Consider the following 20,024-nt stretch of genomic DNA (forward strand, 5'->3'; position numbering starts at 1 on the left):
TTGCTGGACAAGGGGGGGGTGTTACCGGAACAACTAGAGCGTTTGCTCCAGGAACCGGCCCCACCAGCCAATCACAGACTGCTATTCCTACACGCGCGACACCTGGGCTGTCCCAGGCTCTCTAGGCGCAGCGGTGACGTCAGTGAGGCACCGGGCGCCAGAATGGAAGAGTATGCACGTGAGCCCTGGTAAGCTCCAGTTTCTTTATGGTTTCGCGCGCATGACACATGTGTTGTAACAGTCGAGCTGAGCGCAAGAGCCGGTATTGGAAAATGAATTTGAGTAACAACGGTCACGGTGTGCGCTCGTCCAAATGCGACCGCCTGCCCAGAGAAGCGCACGCGGCTCATTTAATGACCGGAAGGGGCCGCAGTGACCTTGCCACTATCTTCTCTTTATGCGCCCTCTTCCTATTTCCGAAGGTTAAGAGCAAGGTGTTAAACCAAAAATTATTTATGGAGGATGTCATTTGTAGATCACCATACCATAATTTTTTATATCCCACAAATTTCTACAAGGATTCATTGGGATTTACAATAAGATTTGTCAGAGGTTCCAGCTTAATTACAACAAGTAAGGTTCTGGATTTATAATTGGATGGTGATCATGAGAATGACAGAAGATTAGTTTTTAATATTTTCCTGAAATGACTGTAGGATGAAGTCTTCCTATAAATAGGCTAATGCCGAACCAAGAAAATTAATTACATGAAATTAGACTAGAGACTTTGGATCTCAAGTGCTTTAGCCAACAGAGCGACTCTTAGCTCATAACTTTCTTGCGGGCTATCATTGGTCCATTAGTCTCTTTTATGCTATTTAATTTACTTTATATAAAAACTTTTTCTATTCATTTTTATTAACTCATTTTTATCCTTATCTTAAATTTCTATTATTATCGCAATAGTACTTAGTGCGGGTATAGTTTTCTACCCGGCCATCTAGAAACAGACTACAGAAGATCTCCATTTCGCTCTCACTCTACATCAAGAGCTTCTTCAGGAATAGAGCGTTTTGTGTTTGCCAGCGCTGTCAGTTTTTCAGTGCCTCTTTATTAAAGGTGGAAACATACCGAGGAGGCATATATTACGGCATTACCCCTAAGTGTCAGGCTTCCATATATGGGCTCAGAGGGTTATTTAATAGCCTTACTCATGATTGCCCTGTGGAAATATTGGTATTTACACGTGCATATTGCATACACAAATAACTACCTGCTCTATGTTTATGTACATTTATAAATACCACTTTTCTTCAAACTCTTAAGCTGTTTACACATTCTAACATAATGAAAAATATTTATGGATCAGCATTCTAAACTACAGGGGATTAAGGAAAATAACCCCTTAATCCCTGGCAGAAACAAGTACTATTTTTAACCTATTTGAGCATGTTGAGCAGGTGTACAAACCCAACATGAAACTTTTTCCCCTATATTCCTAAAGTCTCTGTGACATATGGAATACATGTGTAGATTTTAGTCCCACCTAAACCATGCCCTCTTGAAATCTCTATGTAGTGTAGATCTTAGTGGCTTTCTGAAATTATTTTTCTTGTTACTACATTCTGGAAAATTCAAATAAAACAGTAAAGGCTGCCTTGAAGATGAACCTGTGATTTTTCATGGTCATTACTACTGATTTCTTACTTCTTGTGGTTGAGCATAAGATGCAGCTCTTGAACTGCTGCAATGCTACCTTTGGACTGGGCTGGCTTTTTTTCTATATTGCCTTAGGAGCTGTTTGTTACTTCAGCAGCACTCCCAATACCAATGATAGAAGACTGGCATGAAAATGAAGCCCAGGTCTCTTGCTTGGCTTCAGGATCATAGAGTCCAACTGTTGTTTCTTTTTTAAAATATATAAATAACAACTTGCTCACTTTATTACTACTGCTGATTGCTTATCTCTGACATCACATTTCGCCCACTGGTTGTATCAAGGCTTGTTCCCTTACCTCTGCTTGCCTTCTATCTCATTGCGTGCTCCCCTAACTATTCTGTTCTATTGAAGATTCTAAGATGAGTTATGGAAAGACAAAAGTCTGCTTTTTAAATATTTAAATAGTTAAGCATTGATTACTGGTGGACTGATGATTTGGGTGTACTGGATTTCAGTTTGGACAGTGATAGCCAACTGAAGGTAGTCACTGAAGTCCATTTGAGATCTTTAAATACTTAAGTGTGAGGAGTATAATTAATAGTAGTTTTTGAGTTTTCTTCACACTGAAGATTGTGACAAGTGTGCCCATTAAAAGGTTATATGATGGAGGACTTAATATATTCCTCGCATCCCTACCTACTGTTTAGATTGTAAGCTCTTTGAGCAGGGACTGTCTTTGTGACTCTGTACAGCGCTGTGAACTTCTGGTAGCACTATAGAAATAATAATAATAATTAGTAGTAGACTAAGCCACCAGATCTTGTGTATCCCATCACCAAAGCAATCACTGGTAAAAATATATAACTAAATAAAAAAGAGATATTGCTCAGTATCTGTCTCAAGTGTGAGAAAAAAATGTGCAGTAACATGGAAGTGTGTGGAAAGAGAAACAAACATTTTGCAGCTGAGAAATTATCTGAACATGACTTTGATTCTAGGCATTAATTGCTGTATTTGGGTTCTTTTTGTTTAGTCCCTGGCGGATAGTGGATGACTGTGGTGGTGCCTTTACCATGGGTGCCATAGGAGGTGGCATTTTTCAGGCTGTGAAAGGTTTTAGGAATTCTCCTGTGGTAAGTTGAGTGCGTGGTGGTTTGGGAACTGGATATTTTTTTGTTTGTCTACATTTGAAAGGATGAAAACATCACTATCCCAAAAAAGAAGAATGGCTCATCATCTATACTTACCTGAATTTCTTGCTTTCTTTTCTGTTGACATGTTATTTGTTTCTTTATTTCTCTTCTTGGTTTCAGGATATTCATAAGGAATATTTATGAATCTCATTTGTTTACCATGGAAACAGTGTGTGCACATATGTCCATGTATGTTCATTGCAGATATCCTGAAAATATAACAGGGTGCAGGTCCCCAAGGATAGTTTTGGGAATCATTGTCTTAGGTAAAACATTTCATCACATAGAATGCACCAATTTGTACCATGAAGTTTAATTGTGAGCCTCCTTAATTAAACACTACCACCTTGAAAGATCCATAATACTTTGCTGTCTCTCTGTCTATGTCCAATTCCTGTGTTTCTATGAGCCTTCTGTATAAGTCATTTCTGAATAGGAAATTTCTACATAGATTTTAGAATTGTGTATTTAGCGTAATAGAAGTAGTATCTGGGACTGAAAATACTGCACACATATAGAAGCAATTTCACAACCTCTGGGAGGGAGGGAATCTCCGCCATCACACAATGGTGACATGATTCAGGGCATGTATGAACAGCTGGAACAAGAAATAGAGGGAATGAAGATGGAGAAAAGCTAAAAGCTCCAGGAAGTTGTAAATAAAAGCTCATGGTACCAGTTGGGACTAAACTGAAAGCCAGAGGAAAATAGCAGACCCAAAAAATGAAAAAGAAAAGTTGATCTAATATTGCATTATAAAAGCTTACTATTAGGTAATAAATAACCTGATAAACATTTCATCAAAGTACTTGATACCAAGTTAGTTTTTACAACTTTTGCTGAGGATATATATGCAAAGCAACAGCTTGGAGCTCCATGCTTGCCTTTACAATTAGTATCGAAAACTGGAATTTCACCGAATCAACCTTTGAACGACAGTACAGCAGCTTGCAACAGCTATCTTTCATTAAAGTTATCACTTTAGTAAATATCGCTGGTGCAAACTGTTCTGCTGTGTGTCATGGAATAGGATATTTTTTGCTTGCCTAAATTAATTTCTCTTTTAATGAGCATTTCAGACTATACCAGGTCAGCATGTTATTTTTAGTTGATAAAGGTGTCTTCACATTGTTCTAAGTTTGATATTTTTCTGAAATTTGACTTAGATATTCGTTGCTATGAAGTGAAGATAGATAGGGACTCTCTCTTGTGTGTTTAATGTACAGCTGCATGTATCTGGTAGTGCTATAGAAATTTGTAGTAATAGTAGTATCACAACTAAATTTTATACTGCAGTCTTTGACATGGGTAAAATGAAAATTCTGCTCCTTAGCATAATCACTAACAGCAGAAAAAACTGTTTCCTCTTAATGAATTCAAGGTTTGTAACTTCAGCCTGAATGGATAGGCTCACTAACCTATCACTAGGTAACAAGTAATCATGATTGAGGTTTTCTTGAGCTATGTTAATCAGTATTTTTTATTCTGCCTTTACCTATTCAGTTCAAGGTCGGATTATATTACAAAGGTTGGGTCAGTTACCCAGGAAGTTACAATGGACAGTTTGACATGGACTTTCAATAGAGTTGCTAGTACAGGTAGATCAGTACAACTATTAATACAGTTAGGTCATAGTTACAAATACATGGTTAAAAGTTTAAGTAGGTCATCTTTGGCAGCCAGACATGATGGGAGTCTTAGTTATATGTATATAATGTATACATCATCACCCAAATAATGCTGACAGAATTCATCTTACCAGTTAAGATGTCTTCCCATTCTCTCGGGGTTTCCACAGCTGGCATCATGCTTGTTTCAGGTTTACAAACTTAGTTTTATTGGATAAACATGTTTCTGGATTGGAAGCTCAGGTAGTTACTAGAAAATATCACAGGGTAGTACTTTCAGACAAAACAAACTTCAGTGTTTATATGCTTAAATTATACTTTGTCATGTATGTACAACATAGGAAGTACCCAGATTTTATTTATTACAGTAAATTATACTATAAATCTGATTTCTGCTTTGTATTATTACAGGGGGTGAATCACCGTTTGCGAGGAAGTTTGGTATCCATTAGAACCAGAGCGCCACAGCTGGGAGGTAAGGCAGTCCCAATTCTTTAGACAGGCTTTTTTTATTCAGCAGATCAGGAAAAGGGCTGCAAAACAGCTATAGGGAAAGAAACCAAGATCTATGTTAGAATATACTGTGATATAAGATAAGATTAAAAGACCATTAAGCCTATCATCCTCTCTCTGACAGTGGCCAATCCAGATCACAAGTATTGTGGATCGTCCCAAAGAATATATCCATTGCTGTTTGCTTCATCCTGAGATAAGCAGTGGCTTTCCCATGTCTGCATGACTAATTATAGTGCAGCAGTCTTAGGTGATAGCAATTCCCGTCTGCTGCCACCTGGATCAGTGCTTGCATCCAAAATGGCACCTCTTTCCCCTAGCAGTAATCTCACAGTACAACTACTAAGGGTCATCGCTTCTCACATGGAAGGACTACTGCTAGGGTGCAGAGGTGACATTTTGGATACAGGCACTGATCTAGCTGTCGACAGAGGGGGCGGTTGCTGCTGACTGCTGAAGTGCAACTGTAGATAGCTGGGTAGGGCAGGGTAGGGCCCTGGGAAGTTGAGGTTTTACTGCATGAGAGGGGGTTCTGACCAAGGGAATGTGGGAGGATAGAGGAAAGAGTTGTGGCTGCATGTGCCCCACATGTGGATGGGGCTTTTATATGGGGCAGGGGTTTGTCAAAAATTGGGATGGGGGGGTTGGAGATCATAGGGATTGGATTGGGGGGATCAGGAGATGAGATCAGATCGGGGGAGGAGTACCACCATGGCATATCTGGGCATTATTATTCACATCTACTTGGGCCAGCACTGCATTTCTTGCAGTGACAGATAGCACGGATGCTTGTGCTGCCCTGTGGTAATGTTGGCATATCCTCTACATTTACTGCACATTAATTTTGCTCTTAAAGTGTGGTAAGTGCAAAACCTTACTACTCTTTAGTAAAAGAGCCCTTAAATCTAGTTCCTGTACAGCTAACACAAGTACCTTTTGAACACTGTGACTAAGTCTTTCTTCTTTCTTTATCTTGGAAGTAATGTGTTTGAGCTCCATACTAATCCAAACATCAACCTTTCAATCCCACTTCAGTTTTGCTATACTGCAAGCACACCTTAATTTGCTAAAATCAACCTAGCATGTCAATATGACCCAAACAAACCAAGTCATGCAATTAATAAGCAAACTTTAGGTGGATTGCTGCCTACATAGAATTCTGTTGTTGGAAGGCTGGCGAACCATTCCAGTTATATAACAGATCACAAGGTGACATATCTTAGAATTACTTCTGTCACAAGTTTTTGCAAACTGACAATATGGATTTCCATTCATATCTTCACAAAGTGCTATCTTCCATTTATTGTTTCTTTCTGGATCTTGATACTATATGACCCTCAGCTCTGGACACACCTGCGACTCCATCCCTGGCTTATACATGGAGAGCAGAATGGATGGGCTATCAATGGGGTTTCTCCATGGACAGCAGGGAAGTAGTCACACATTCCCACCAGCCAATTCCCCTGAATCTTCAGTTAGCTAGGTGCCATTGACTTGTGTTTGAGTCCTAGAGACTTGATGATATCATCAAGTTTTCATGGCAGAATACAGAAGTAGATTGCCAGGCCTTTCTTCTGCGCAGTATAAATTTGATGTTGTCACCGTTGTCGCATCAAATGTGATCCTCCGCCTTCAACACTGCCCATCTGCTGCTGCCCAGACGGGTGGTACATTAGTCTGACAACTCCGCCGAAACCTGTCCGCCTTGGGAGGTCCTGTTAGTAATGAAACTTCTGACAGCATAGCTTTCAGCTTCACAGATTTGCGCAAGCCCCAGTAGCACGACAAGCCTGTGTACCATGACTGAATCTTCAGTACCTAAGCTATATTATTTAAGAGGGCATTTCAAAAAGTAACAGCAAATTGAATATTTTGAGATATATAATTCAATTAGAGATTATATTTAATTTTTCTACATAATCACCCTCCTTTTCAACACACTTTTTACACCATTGCACCAATTTCTTTATTCCATTGGGAAAAAATGTTTTTGGTTGTACCTTCAGCCAGGAATGCACCACTTCTTTGACCTTGTCATCACTTCCAAATCTTAATTCTCTCAAAGCATCCTTCAAGGGTCAAACACATGAGGGTGCAAGATCAGGACTATATGGAGGATGCTGTAAGATCTGAAATCTCAATCTCTGAATGGTGTCAAGAGTTGCACTGACTGTGTGAGGGCATGCGTTATCATGAAGGAGAAGAAAGCAAAGTTGCTTACCTGTAACAAATGTTCTCCGTAGACAGCAGGGAAATGCAGCCACACTTGTTGATGAAGTCTTCTGACTGATCCTGGGTAGGTAAGATTTTGAGCTTACTGGGCATGTGCAGGAGTCCCTACACCTTCAGCTCCTCCCCTCAGCTTGTCAGTGGGCTATTACCAGGGAAATGGCTTTCTTTTGTCTTGCACCAAACCTCTGGAATAGCTTGCCAAAAGAAATCAGGGCAGAAGTTTGCTATAAAAGAAGAATGCTAAAGACACTTTTTTCAGATTGCATTTAAATATTGAATCAGCTAGTGTGTGTGGTGGGAGGGAGAGAGATCATTTGGGATCTCTGGAAAAAAGACTTTGTATCTGTTTAGTTATTTCAATTGTTTATTTATTTAGGATTGAATTGGGTTGTGTATGTTTTCTGTCACTAATGAAGTTCTTTTCTTTTAATATTTATTTTTTAAACCACCCTAATCGGAGAAGTCTGGACGTTATATCAAACTTTTAAATAAACATTACAAGCGAGCAATTCTGGTTCTGGCCTTGTTGCATTGTACTGTAATCTTTACTATCGTTAGACATGAACCCTCCAAGATCTCTCTCCTGTTTAATATACATCAGTACTTCCTCCCCCTTCTCTTCTCCCCCCCCAATTATATACTGCTTGCTTGTACATGACTGTACTTTTTTGCAGTTGTCAAATTCTTGACCATTCTTCATTTATCTTGTTTCATGACACTTTTGGATTTCTATTACACCCTTGTGGATTCTGATCAGATTAGTTTTTTTTTAAACTTTTTTGCTGTTTCCATTAATCTGAGAACTTGTCTCTTTCAGGCAGCTTTGCAATCTGGGGTGGTCTCTTTTCCATGATTGACTGCAGCATGGTGAAAATGAGGGGAAAAGAAGACCCCTGGAATTCCATTACAAGCGGTGCTTTAACTGGTGCCATTTTAGCAGCACGTAGTAAGTGTTCATTGTATCTTTCATTTGTCTTCTGAATAGCATTGTATCCTTTTGTGTATATAAAATCATTCTCTAAAGACAGCCAGGATGATGTAGTCACAGGCACCATACACCCAGGCACTAGTTCTGGAGGGCCCCTAATTTTTTTAATGGCCAATTATCGTTCCACTTAAAACCAATTAAAATACTTAAGTTAGGTGCCAGCAGGTGAGATCTAGGCGCCCGCCAGTGCCTAACTTTCATCGACGTTTTTGAGAATCCAGCCCCAAGTGCCTGTATCACTCCTTTTGTATAATCGTATCTACAACCATAAGAATTGCAAACACTAGTCTTGTAGTACTACCATGTTCCTCCAAGCCAGGGGATTCTCCAATATCAAAGAACTAGAGACAGAAACAATAGCCCAGCTCTTCAACTTCTAATCCAAAAAACACCTCAAGTTTCTGACAATCACAGAGTTGAGGTTAGAAGCGTCTTCAATTCTTTCGGGAAACCTGGCACAGCATTACATCTGATATATGGGTGCTAATTGATCAGGCAAGCCTGGCACAATATTACTATCAATAGAAGGGTGCTCAGGATAATCAATCAGGGCTGCAAAATAAACCATATATCTCCCCCTTCAAAAACATCAATGCAGATCCCCTTTATCAGGTTGCAATTCACAGTGAGGAAATACAGTTGATACTTAAAATGGATACCATCAAACAGGTACCAGACCAAGACAGAAACCAGTCATGCTTCCATTATAACTATCTGAGTGGTTCTCATCTTTTCTTTCACTTGGATGCCAGCAAATTTTTATCCAAGGTAACTAGTCCAAAAAGTTTAGTTTGGTATTTAAACTTGGATTTATGCAAACTTTTGTCTAGACAAAATGCATACTATAAAATTTATACAGATGATATCCAATCCATTTTACCTACCATGATTAGTTCAGATGATTCTCTATTGAAGGTAGCAAGATGCTTAAGTAAGTCGTCCACTTCTCTGGATGACTGACAATCACTTGACTATTAATCTAGACAAAACAGAATTGATGGTGTTAGATAGACCTAGAGTTACAGGATGTCCAGAGATTTTATTTATTTATTGTATGATTAAGAAAATATCACATTCTTTAGCGTCCCTCCAGACTGGCACAGATGGTTGGGTTAATGCTCCAGCAGGTGGAGACTGAGAACATATTGAATTCTGTCAGCAATACAAGTGGGCTGTGTAGTCCCTCTTAGAATCAGTCTATTCTCAGTCTCCAGCAGGTGGAGGTGGTAAGCCTCTGCAGTCCTGTTTGGTCTTTAGGTTGTGACTGTTGGAAGGGATAGGAGGTGTCCTTTTTCTGGCCCTGTTCTTGTCCAGACAGAGGTAGGGGCCCTTTTGTACTCGAGGGTGTCACACTTGAGTGACAGAGTCCCTCCCCCACATTCCCCTCCATGTTAGTGGTGCCTTAGCTGTATGCCTTGCCTGACAGCACTGACTGCAGCTTTGAGAACCAGTGGGGTCTGCTCCTTTAATTTAAAAAAAAGCAGGCTGAGCCATTCACAGTGTTAGTGCCAGTCTGAATTGAAACTTTTCATTCATATTTTTTCTTTCTATAGCTGACTGGTTTTGTCAATTGGGCCTGCCTAGTGGTTTTCACAATAAGCACTTCTCGGCCGAAGAAGTGCTCAATGTGTTTCCGCTGAGGCCTCAATGATGCCAGCGTGTGTAGTTTCTGCTTGAGGTTGCGCAAAGAGGAATCCTCATTAGGGCGGGCTTTGCGAGCTGGCAAGAGGGATTCCCTGGCAGCTGCGAGGGCAGAGTTGGCTGTGGGTGGTGGGGAGGTCCTGGCTTTCTTTACCGCCGACGTTTCTGGGGATCTTTCTGGGGACGTTTCTGGGGATGGCCATCGCATTGACCGGCAGGGGGGAGGTCCTGGGTTCCCTTACCACTGCAGGGTTTTCTGGGAATTCCGTTATCAGGCTTCTGGTGTGTTCGATTAGATGGTTTCCTTTCCAGTTTTGAGTGATCAGGGGTATTCTGTCGAGCAGAAGCAGTTGCATAAGTTGGATGTCCCCAGAGTTCTCCGAGCCTATCTGAAAAGAACTCAAAAGTTTCAGAAGTCAGATCGTCTTTTTGTCCTATTGGCTATTCTCAAAAATGTAAATCTCGCTGCTCTCTTTATAATCACTAATTCTTATTATGTTTGGGGTTTTTTTTTCCTTATTTTAAAGTTCTGTAAACTGTGCCGAGCTCTATCTTTATAGAGAGGATGCAGTATATAAACTTAAGGTTTAGTTTAGTTTTAGTTTAGTTTAGAAGGTGCTTCTAAAAGTTCCATTGCACACTGGATTAAGAAAACAATCGCTTCAGCATATCTTCTTCAGACAAAGTCAGTTTCTGATTTTCTTAAAGCTCATTCTACGAGAGGTAAGGCGGCATCCTGGGTTGAGAGTTCTTTTGTGTCCTCGGTGGATATTATAGGCATCAGTCTGGTCTTCTCTGCATTCCTTTGTGTGCCACTTCCGGGTTCACATCCAGGTGCGTTGGGATGCTATTTTTGGTGAGCAAGTTCTTGTGGTGGCTTTTGGGGTTCCTACCCTTGATGACTACTACTTTGGTATACCCCATCCATCTATGCTAATCTGGAGGGACGCTAAAGAAGGAGAAATTAGGTTCTTCCTGCTAATTTTTTTATTTTAGTCCCTTCAGACTGGCACAGAACCCACCCAGTGTTCTTGCAGATAAGAAGAGTTGTTTTTGCCATGGGATTGTTGAATGTTGATTTTATTTTTTTTGTCTTTTTCATGGGGAATTTAAGCATTTACTGTGGAGCAGTGACATTTGATTTGTCTGATTTAGCTGGCAAACTGTGGGAATTGTGTTGGTTGCCTGTTCCAAACCTTTTTCCAACAGTTCCCACTTGTACTGCTGATAGAATTCATTGTGTTCTCAGTCTCCACCTGCTGGTAGAAGAGCGTAAACCCATCCATCTGTGCCGGTCTGGAGGGACTAAAAGAGAGAAAATGAGCAGGTAGGACCTAATTTCCCCTTATTTCAGCCTTGCAATATCTGTGATTCTGAGCAATCTTCCTGAGACTCTTGTATCACAGGATGCAATGGTAGCAATGATCCCCACAGCCAAACTTCACATGCAACCTTTCTAGTGGTCCCTAAAGTTCCAGTGCGACCAGCCCCTAACCAAAATGGTGCTCATAAAATTACAGATCAAAAAGGTCTTGATTTGGTGGCAGGAACCAGCCAGCTTTGGTATGGGTGCCTCTTTCCAGCGACTACCAATCAACATAATCCAGAAGCATCATGTCAAACTGGGGAGCCCATCTTCTTCAGTTCTGAACTTAGAGGCTATGGTCAGATGCAGAAGGAAAGCATAACATCAGTGTCTTGGAATCTATTTTATATGCGCTTCAGATATTTAGATCCTGGGTCAAGGGGAAGGTTCACTTGCCAAGAATCAGGTAGCAATATTCAGCATAAGCAAACAAGGTGGTGCAAGGTCTTACATCCTCTGCAAAGAGGTTCTGCACATCTGGAACCAGGCACTATATTGACCTTATAAAATAGGGGTAAAATAGATGCCTTCTTGAACTTTCAGCTTAGACATTCTGATACAAAATTACCACCTAATCACAACTGGCACTATACCTCCTATTGAAGAATGCAAAATTATGAATAGGACTCCATAAATAAAGTGGTACAGTCTGCAGTAGAGAAGTCTTGACTTTAAGGAAGGAGTAATTCTTTCTATTCAGAAAATAAGATATTGAAATTCACCTAAAATTAAAATATAGACATGTCACTGGTATATAACCCATCCTTCTCTCCACAATAGTTAGCAGCCGAGGGGGTAATTTTGAGCCACCAACTTTTAGGCATCAGGAAAGGTATGCACCATAATTTGATGGTGTGTACATTTCTGGTGGGATGTGTATGGGTGGAGTTTGGTATTCTATAATTCACTTGTGTTCTGACTGATGTTTTGGCATGAGCATCACACCAGTAGGGCTGGTTACATGAACGCTCCTTAAATGTAAGCATGTTTTCTGCCACTTGCACTAAAACTGGCTTGAATTAGGCTGTTGTTTATCCTCTTATTCTACTTATGGAATTACTCTCTACGTGCCTCCTCAGTATTAACCATGACTTTGAAAGATAGTTTTTTCTCTGTCTTATTTTCTTCAGATGGGCCAATTGCCATGGTGGGCTCTGCTGCTATGGGAGGTATTCTTCTAGCTTTGATTGAAGGAGCTGGTATTATGTTAACAAGATTTGCCTCTGCACAGTTTGCTAATGGTGAGATTCCAATATGCATCCTAAATTATGTGTAAAACTCTCTTCTAGAGAACCACATTTTGAAAGATACATCAATTTTCCCCTGAAACATAAAAAGAAAAATTTTGATCCATGCTGTAGCATGTATATTACATATATATAGAGTAAATTACTCTTTGGTGCCTTCTCCCTCTCATTTCTTCTGAAGGATCTCCCTAGGCAAGAAATTCTCAATAGTCTATGGTATAAAATGATTGCAGAGTTTCAAGTGAAGAATGTACAGTATGACTTGATTTCTTTTACACTTGATTGTATAATGTAAAAATGAATAAAGATATTAAAAAAAAAAAAAAAAGAAATTCTCAACCAAGTCCTCAGAACACAAACAACCAATCAGATTTTCAGGATATACACAATGAATATACATGTGAGAGATTTGCATGCACTAGTTTCTTTGTATGCAGATATATTTCATGCATATTCATTATAGGTATCCTGAAAATCTGATTGGCTGGTTGCACCTCAAGGACTGGGATGAGAACACCTGCCCTAGACCACCCAAGTCCTGTTACTTATCATTGTCTGAAGGTTCTGCACATCTGGAACCTGGCACTATATTGACCTTATAAAATAGGGGTAGAACAGATGCTTTCTTGGACTTTCAGCTTAGACATTCTGATACAAAATTACCACCTAATCACAACTGGCAAGCTATCTCAGTGACACTACACTCTTTCACCTATTGAAGAATACAATTTTTTTTAAATTCTTTATTTATTTTATATCTTTCAACAAGTGTAACATAAAATAACATTTAAACTTAAACAATATCACTTGATTCTCTATCGATTTAACTTAAATCATAATACTTAAACCCTCCCTTCCAATCCTACTATCATATGTATTACATATATCATATAATATATTATATATTCTTTCCTATTAATTTAATATCAAATCAGAAATCCCCCCCCCCCATTCTTTGCAATTATTTCTATTAGGGAAAAATAATAATCCAATAACTACTCATTGCAATATTCTATTAATGGCCTCCAAACCTCCTGAAAGGTATTAAAATTACCTTTCTGTAAGGCTAACATTCTTTCCATCTTATATGTATGATATAGTGAATTCCACCAAAAACTATAATTTAATCTATTCCAATTTTTCCAATTAAATGTAATCTGCCGGATGGCAACTCCTGTCATAATAAGCAAGAGCTTATTATTCTTTGCAGAAATTTGACTTTTCTTCCTCATTGACATTCCAAATAATATAGTATCATAGGATAGAGCCACAGGATTTTCCAACAAACAATTATGAACAAAATTATGAATAGGACTCCACAAATAAAGTGGTATAGTCTGCAGTAGAGAATATGATGAGGGTTATCGCTTCAGTATCATATGTTAAGTAGTTACATGATTAGCTAGGCTAAAGAAAGACTAGAAGTTTGATTCCAGCCCTTTTATATGTGTGATGGTTCACACTTACACCAGACAATTGTCTTTTTTTAAGTATACAGATGCTAATAAAGCTAGACATTTGCAGGTTCATAATCAAAAAACATGGACGTCCAAAAAGGATCCTCAATCGGCACTTGATGTCCTAATTGCCAGGACGTCCAAGTGCCGATAATCAAAACCATCTTTCTGGGCATCTAGTGAAGTGTCCCAGGTTCTGTGTGTCCCAGAGTACAAGATGGGCATAGTGGAGGCGTGTTATGGGCTGTCCCAAGGGCAGGTTAGACATGGATGTCTTGCAGCGATAATCAAACATTTTGCAAGACATTCTGGACGGAATTTAGACTTTGGATCTAGACCTATTTTAGAATTGTCTAATTGTCACAAAGGTGCCCAAACTGACCAGATGCATGCAAGGTACGACCCCGCACTACCCCAGTGCTCACTGACCCCTTTCCACCACACAAAAGTGAGAACAAAAAGGTACATACCTGTCTCTAAAACCAGCATCTAGTATGAGGAAGCCCAGTAAAGCTGCACACAGGTGTCTTAAGTAGCCTGGTAGGTGGGTTAGTGAACCATAGAGAGGAGGAAGCCATTCTAACCACTACATTTATGGTAGAAAGTGTGAGCCCACCCAAACCCTATTATACTGCCATATATGTGCCACCTGCATCCATAAGTGCTATTGAGGAGGTACATAGATAGGTATAGTAGGGGTTGGGGGGGTTCACCATATATAGCGCTACTAGACGCACGCAGCGCATAGAGTGAGTTACAATAAAATTCAAAACATAAAAATACATAATTATGTGACACAGCCCTTATACTTTACATAGGAGTATACTGTATATTTATACTACAGTTCCTATCCTTTAGTGTTATTCTTAATAGTGGTTTTATTTCCTGTTTTACAGGACCTCAGTTTATGGAGGATCCCTCCCAGTCCCAATTGCAACCAGCCTATCCGTTTGGAGATTACAGGCAGTATCAGTAAGGAACACATCCTATAGCAACTCATTGTCGGTACTGAAATGGGTTTTCCTGTGCTGATACTGGAACTCAGAAGATATGGGTTAAATGGACAAGAAGATATTATTTCAGGAGTCTTTTAGTGTAAAAAACATTGCAAGAAATTATTTAGGACAATTCATTGTATTTATTCATGCAAAGACTGCACTGACTTTAAAATTGTATGTCTTCAGTGTATTATAATGTGCACAGCAGATAGGGACCAAACAGAAAGAGGCAGTTATTTTGGATATTCACCATATGTATATGCTTTGTAGTATTTTATAATGGATATAGAAATTGGCCAGTACTATTGTCTGTTAAAATGACTATAAATTCTTTAAGGTGAACTTTTCAGAGAAACTACCTTCTGAAGGGTTCCTATTTGAGTGTCTGTGCTCAGCCTCTTAGGGCAGCACCAGTTTACAGTGTCTCAGACGCTTCTGAATCCTGTGATTTCTTTCTTCTCTTAGATTGCTCTGTGAAACATAATAAGCATGAAGGAGGTACAGTCATATTTCAACCCTGAAACCAAGCTGGGTTTGATAACTTAGACAACATAATAATTAAACAAGTCTGCTTAAAAATAACATTCCAGTTTAGCCACCCAGAAGCCAACTGTGTAAAAGTACCTAGAAATCAAACGGTATTATGATTAATCTAGCACAAAACTGATTTCTTTTTTGATCTGTAATTCATCAAGTCGTTAGGCACCTAACAACTACTGCGAGCAGACAATGTCACTGAGATACATGCTTGCTGACTGATTTATTGAAACTTTTTAATTAAATTATGCAAAGAAACAAATGCAGATACAAAGTTAAAAGTATGTACTTGAAAGAAACCCATCCAATTCCTTCTAGCTATAAAATGCCAGTAATTATACAAAGCATAGTGAAAGGGTCTTGTGATATAACAAGAAGCTCCTCCTCTTTCCCCTTTTCTGTGCTAGCCATCATTTCCCCTTCCCTACCCCCAGACCCAACAAACTCCACCCTTTTTTTAACCAACCAATAGGGATGGTCTACCCAATTCCATATTCATAGATGTAAACCATAAAGAACCAAGCTTCCAGCTTGAGATAGAAGCTCTTGAATATATGGTTCCCTTACGGACAAAAAATCTTCTGTCCTTTAGTAAGACTTGCATCTTGAGCTTCCCATAGCATAAGATTATGATTTCTTCGATGCCAAAAAGTTGTTGATTAATCCAATGTTGTAGAATACATTCCCCCCCCCCACTATGCTTGCTTTTTATACTAATACTGTGTATGTCTTGTAGACCGTGGGAGGTGTGGCACATAGAGTAATCGTTTTCTTGCCCCCTTCCTTTAATGGCCCTGGCTAGCTGTGTTTATTACTTTAAACACTATAATGCAGTGATAGTGTGCCTCCTGTGGTTCAGAGAATTTCTGTTCAGCACTAACTGAAATAGTTATAACTGTATTGAATTTCTAACAGTAAACCTAAAAGAAGTTTAAAACTACTGACTCAAGTATTGAACTTTAATGGGTAGATTTTTCTGAAACAGCAAACAGAACCAAATCCACAAAGAAAACAGATACAGGGTGGAAATGTCCAATGAAAACCTGGTGAACTCAATCTTTTTTAAAAAGTCCTTTATTTATCCAAAAAGTAAATGACCCATTCATCCAAAAAGTAAATGACCCGACATGTACATGTTTCGGCCCAAATGGCCTGCTTCAGAAGTCTCGAAGTTCTTAAGAATAAAAAACATCGAACTAGGATGTCCTAATCATTAATTTAGTACTTCAGAAGAATGACTAGAAGTTTCAGTCCTGAGGTTTACTCCTTGCTTTTTGTGGGGAATGCTGGTTCCTGTCTTCTGAATCTTGGCTAGAACACTCTGAGCTGAGCTGGATTTCCTCAGTCTTACTCTCTACAGCAGGGGTGTCCAATGTCGGTCCTCGAGGGCCGCAGTCCAGTCGGATTTTCAGGATTTCCCCAATGAATATACATGAGGTCTATTTGCATGCACTGCTTTCATTGTATGCTAATAGATCTCATGCATATTCATTGGGGAAGAGGACCGACATTGGACACCCCTGCTCTACAGCAAAGTTGTAGGAGCTTCTCTGTTCTATTTAAGTTTATTTAATTTATTTTTGGGGTTTTTCCCCCATAAGCGAGGCTTGATGCTGCAGATGCTCTCGGTTCCCCTGAGACATCTCTGGCTGCGAGAAGATACAGATTTTCAGGGCAGAGGTCTGTAGTCTGCAAGCACATGCTTTGCATGATTCCTGTGTGGTCAGCATGCTTTAACAGTCCAGGGTCCATTTCCTTGGGAGCAGGTTCACCTCAGGTTTCGTCCACAGTGGGCTTGAGTATAGGCTGTGCGGCTTCCATTGTGGTTTTGTACCAGGTTCAGGGGTCTGGTGGGGGGGTCTAAGGGTCCGGTCCCACGGGGACACTGGATGGCAGTCTGAAGAAAAAAAGCTGGTTTCTCTTTGTCAGGCTTGTCCGAGACAGAAATTTTCTCATACCTCTGATTAGAGGTTCAGTGTGAGCAGCTCTCAGCATCAAGCATGGCACAGTGGGTAAGGCTGTTTCAGTCTAAGGGAAAAATCGGGGAGGGGGGCCTTAAAAGTTAATTTCATAGGTTTCTGGTGCTAGACACAAGGTCCCCCACTTCCAAGAACCCCTTCCCTGGATTGAATTGAGCTCCGGGGTCTCCTCTTCATGTCTGGGGCTTGACTTGTCACTCCTCATCCCAGCTGGGCAAGGGGACATAGCCAACAGCAGGGGCAAGAGTGACATTTGATCCAGTGAGTTGAGCGCTCCCCCGCTTGGCTCTGCCGCAGATTCTGCCCTCCGATTCTCAAGCTGAGTGCCAGCAGCAGGCTGTTGCTCCAAAAACTGCAGCAATGTCAACTGGATTGGGGAAGGATGAGAGCGCTGGTAACATCGCCGCTCCTTTCCGCTTAGAATGTGGCATCTTCGAAACAGAAAGAAAACAGGTAACAGTGGAAAATTTTCGAAGAAAATGCGAAGCTCACAGGATGCCATCAGCATCTGTCCGCCATCTTGTTTTTCATCTTTTATTGGGCTTTTAAAAATTGTTTTTAGTATTGTAAACTGCACAGTTCTGCGAGTCGGTTTGTAGTGGTATAGTAAGTAAATAAATGAAGATTCTGGAGACTGATGTCTTTTTTTTTAAATTCTTTATTCATTTTTAGAACATCAATTGTGCACAAAAGAAGATGCATTTACATAAATTATTATCATTACAGCACAATATACTTAATAGAATAAAAACAAGTGGGTGGAGACTGATGTCTTGCTGCGAACAGTACCTTCTGACCAAAGGTAGTTTCCACATAAACCAGGAAGTGTATTTCCCAGCCTTTTTGCCCTCTGGGGCAAAGAAGGAAGACAAGTAACTGACATGCCAAAGAATTCTTCATTATTTAGAGATGATGAATGAGTTTTGCCTGTTAGATCCTTTGTGCTACTGGGTTCATCACAACTGGCACTTTCTTCGGCCTTTGTCAGGAATGGTAAACAGTTTCCTGTGGGAGTAAAGGCATACTCCACCAGAAAGGTGGCATCATTCTGAGTGGAGGCTACAGAAGTCTCACCTGAATAAATTTGTAGGTCACCAAGTCGTCTTGCCTTAGTACCGTGGTCTCAAACTCAAACCACATGTAGGGCCACATTTTGGATTTGTAGGTACTTGGAGGGCCTCAGAAAAAAAAGTTAATATCTTATTAAAGAAATGACAATTTTGCATGAGGTAAAACTCTTTATAGTTTATAAATCTTTACTTTTGGCTAAGTCTTAATAATAATATTGTGATTTATAGCTAAAGAGATATATGATCAAGAAACTGTTTTATTCTACTTTTGTGATTGATAAAACATACCGAGGGCCTCAAAATAGTACCTGGTGGGCCATGAGTTTGAGACCACTGCCTCAACACATTTACCAAGTTTTACAGGGTGGATGTAGCAGCTTGAAAGGATCTAGAATTTGGTTCTTTAGTACTGCCAGCAGGCTCGCTTGTCTTTCCCTAGGCACTGCTTTGGTACATCCCGCTGGCCAAGACTGATATTACTATTGCACTACCTTGTTAATCATTTTTCTTGTAAACAAGAATATCAGTTTTGACACTCGCTCTATCAGTTTGCTAGCCTGTTTCTGTCTCAGACATGGCTGGAAGGTCAGACGTCTTGTTTACTTTCACTGGACCTTAGGGTCAGGGAGAAAAATAAATTTTATTAGAGTAGTGCTGAATTTACAAATTAGGTAACTTTCAAATTGTTGATGCAGGTTGCACACAGGTTTCATTTTGCCTCATTAGATGTTGCAAAATGTTTTTTGTTTTTTTTAGTCAAGGTTTATTTAATGAAAAGAATTTCCACTAGTACATAAAGTTAATGCTGTATTTTGTTGAACAGAAAAGACTTGTGTTGTCTCTGGGAGAATCCCCATCTTCCCTTTCTGTTTGTACACACACTAAGGATGACTAACTGCTTTAATACAAACTAAGGAAATCTAGCCCAGTCCAGAATGAGGAGGTGGAGCTGAAAAATATGAAAATTAGGTTCTCTAGCCTTCACAGTAAAGGAGGGTAAATACGTGTTGGTCAAGACTGATATTTCTGTTTACAAGAAATAAGATTAGCAAGTTAAGATCCTAATCTTCCATTACCTCCATGTACTTTACAGATCTGAATTTCAAAAAAGAGTTAGTTATTTTATTTGATATGCTGCCATTTTTAACAAAAAAGTTAAATCAAAACAGTTTACAAAAAATAAAAACAATGGGCAATAGTTGAAATCAATAAAGACAAACAACAGGACACAAAAAGGCAAACAAGCGCAGGAAAGGTTTACAATATCATAAAGAAAAACCAGACAGGATAAGAATTAGTTATGTTGATATGAGGTGAAGGCTTAGAGCTGTGTCTTATCCTATGCAAACTAGAAAGACTTGAAGGCATAGTTTTAGTTTAGCTTTATTGTTGAACTAGTCTTTAAGCCTGTTACATTAACGGGTGCTAGAATAGATATGTGTGTCTGTATTTCTTTCTCTCGCTCTCTCCTTGGCCGCTTTCTGTCTCTTTCTTTCTTTCTGCCTCTCTCCTTGGCTGCTTTCTGTCTCTTTTTCTCTCTCTCCTTGGACACTTTCTGTCTTTTTCCTCAGCTGT

General features: G+C 39.6%; 1 protein-coding gene across 2 annotated transcripts; it reads left to right on the forward strand.

The window, feature by feature from the left end:
• The first annotated feature begins 11 nt into the window (after positions 1–11).
• On the forward strand, positions 12–16,600 carry TIMM17A (translocase of inner mitochondrial membrane 17A). Of its 2 annotated transcripts, none has more exons than XM_033917991.1 (6): positions 12–188; positions 2,634–2,733; positions 4,833–4,896; positions 7,984–8,112; positions 12,292–12,402; positions 14,762–16,600. In XM_033917991.1, the coding sequence occupies exons 1-6, from the start codon at positions 163–165 to the stop codon at positions 14,839–14,841; spliced, it is 510 nt and encodes a 169-aa protein (XP_033773882.1). In that variant the 5' UTR covers positions 12–162; the 3' UTR covers positions 14,842–16,600. The 2 variants fall into 2 exon arrangements, with proteins under 2 accessions (XP_033773882.1, XP_033773883.1); XM_033917992.1 differs by lacking the exon at positions 12–188 and adding an exon at positions 231–573.
• The last annotated feature ends 3,424 nt before the right edge of the window (positions 16,601–20,024 follow it).

Source organism: Geotrypetes seraphini, chromosome 13 (genome assembly GCF_902459505.1).
Source record: "Geotrypetes seraphini chromosome 13, aGeoSer1.1, whole genome shotgun sequence".
NCBI lineage: Eukaryota > Metazoa > Chordata > Amphibia > Gymnophiona > Dermophiidae > Geotrypetes > Geotrypetes seraphini.

What these genes read in the sequence shown, in the direction of transcription:
- TIMM17A (XM_033917991.1), top strand. Translation starts at nt 163, where the DNA reads ATGGAAGAGTATGCACGTGAGCCCTG. An exon ending in GAGTATGCACGTGAGCCCTG is followed by an intron (nt 189 to 2,633) that starts GTAAGCTCCAGT and finishes CTTTTTGTTTAG; the next exon opens with TCCCTGGCGGATAGTGGATG. An exon ending in GTTTTAGGAATTCTCCTGTG is followed by an intron (nt 2,734 to 4,832) that starts GTAAGTTGAGTG and finishes GTATTATTACAG; the next exon opens with GGGGTGAATCACCGTTTGCG.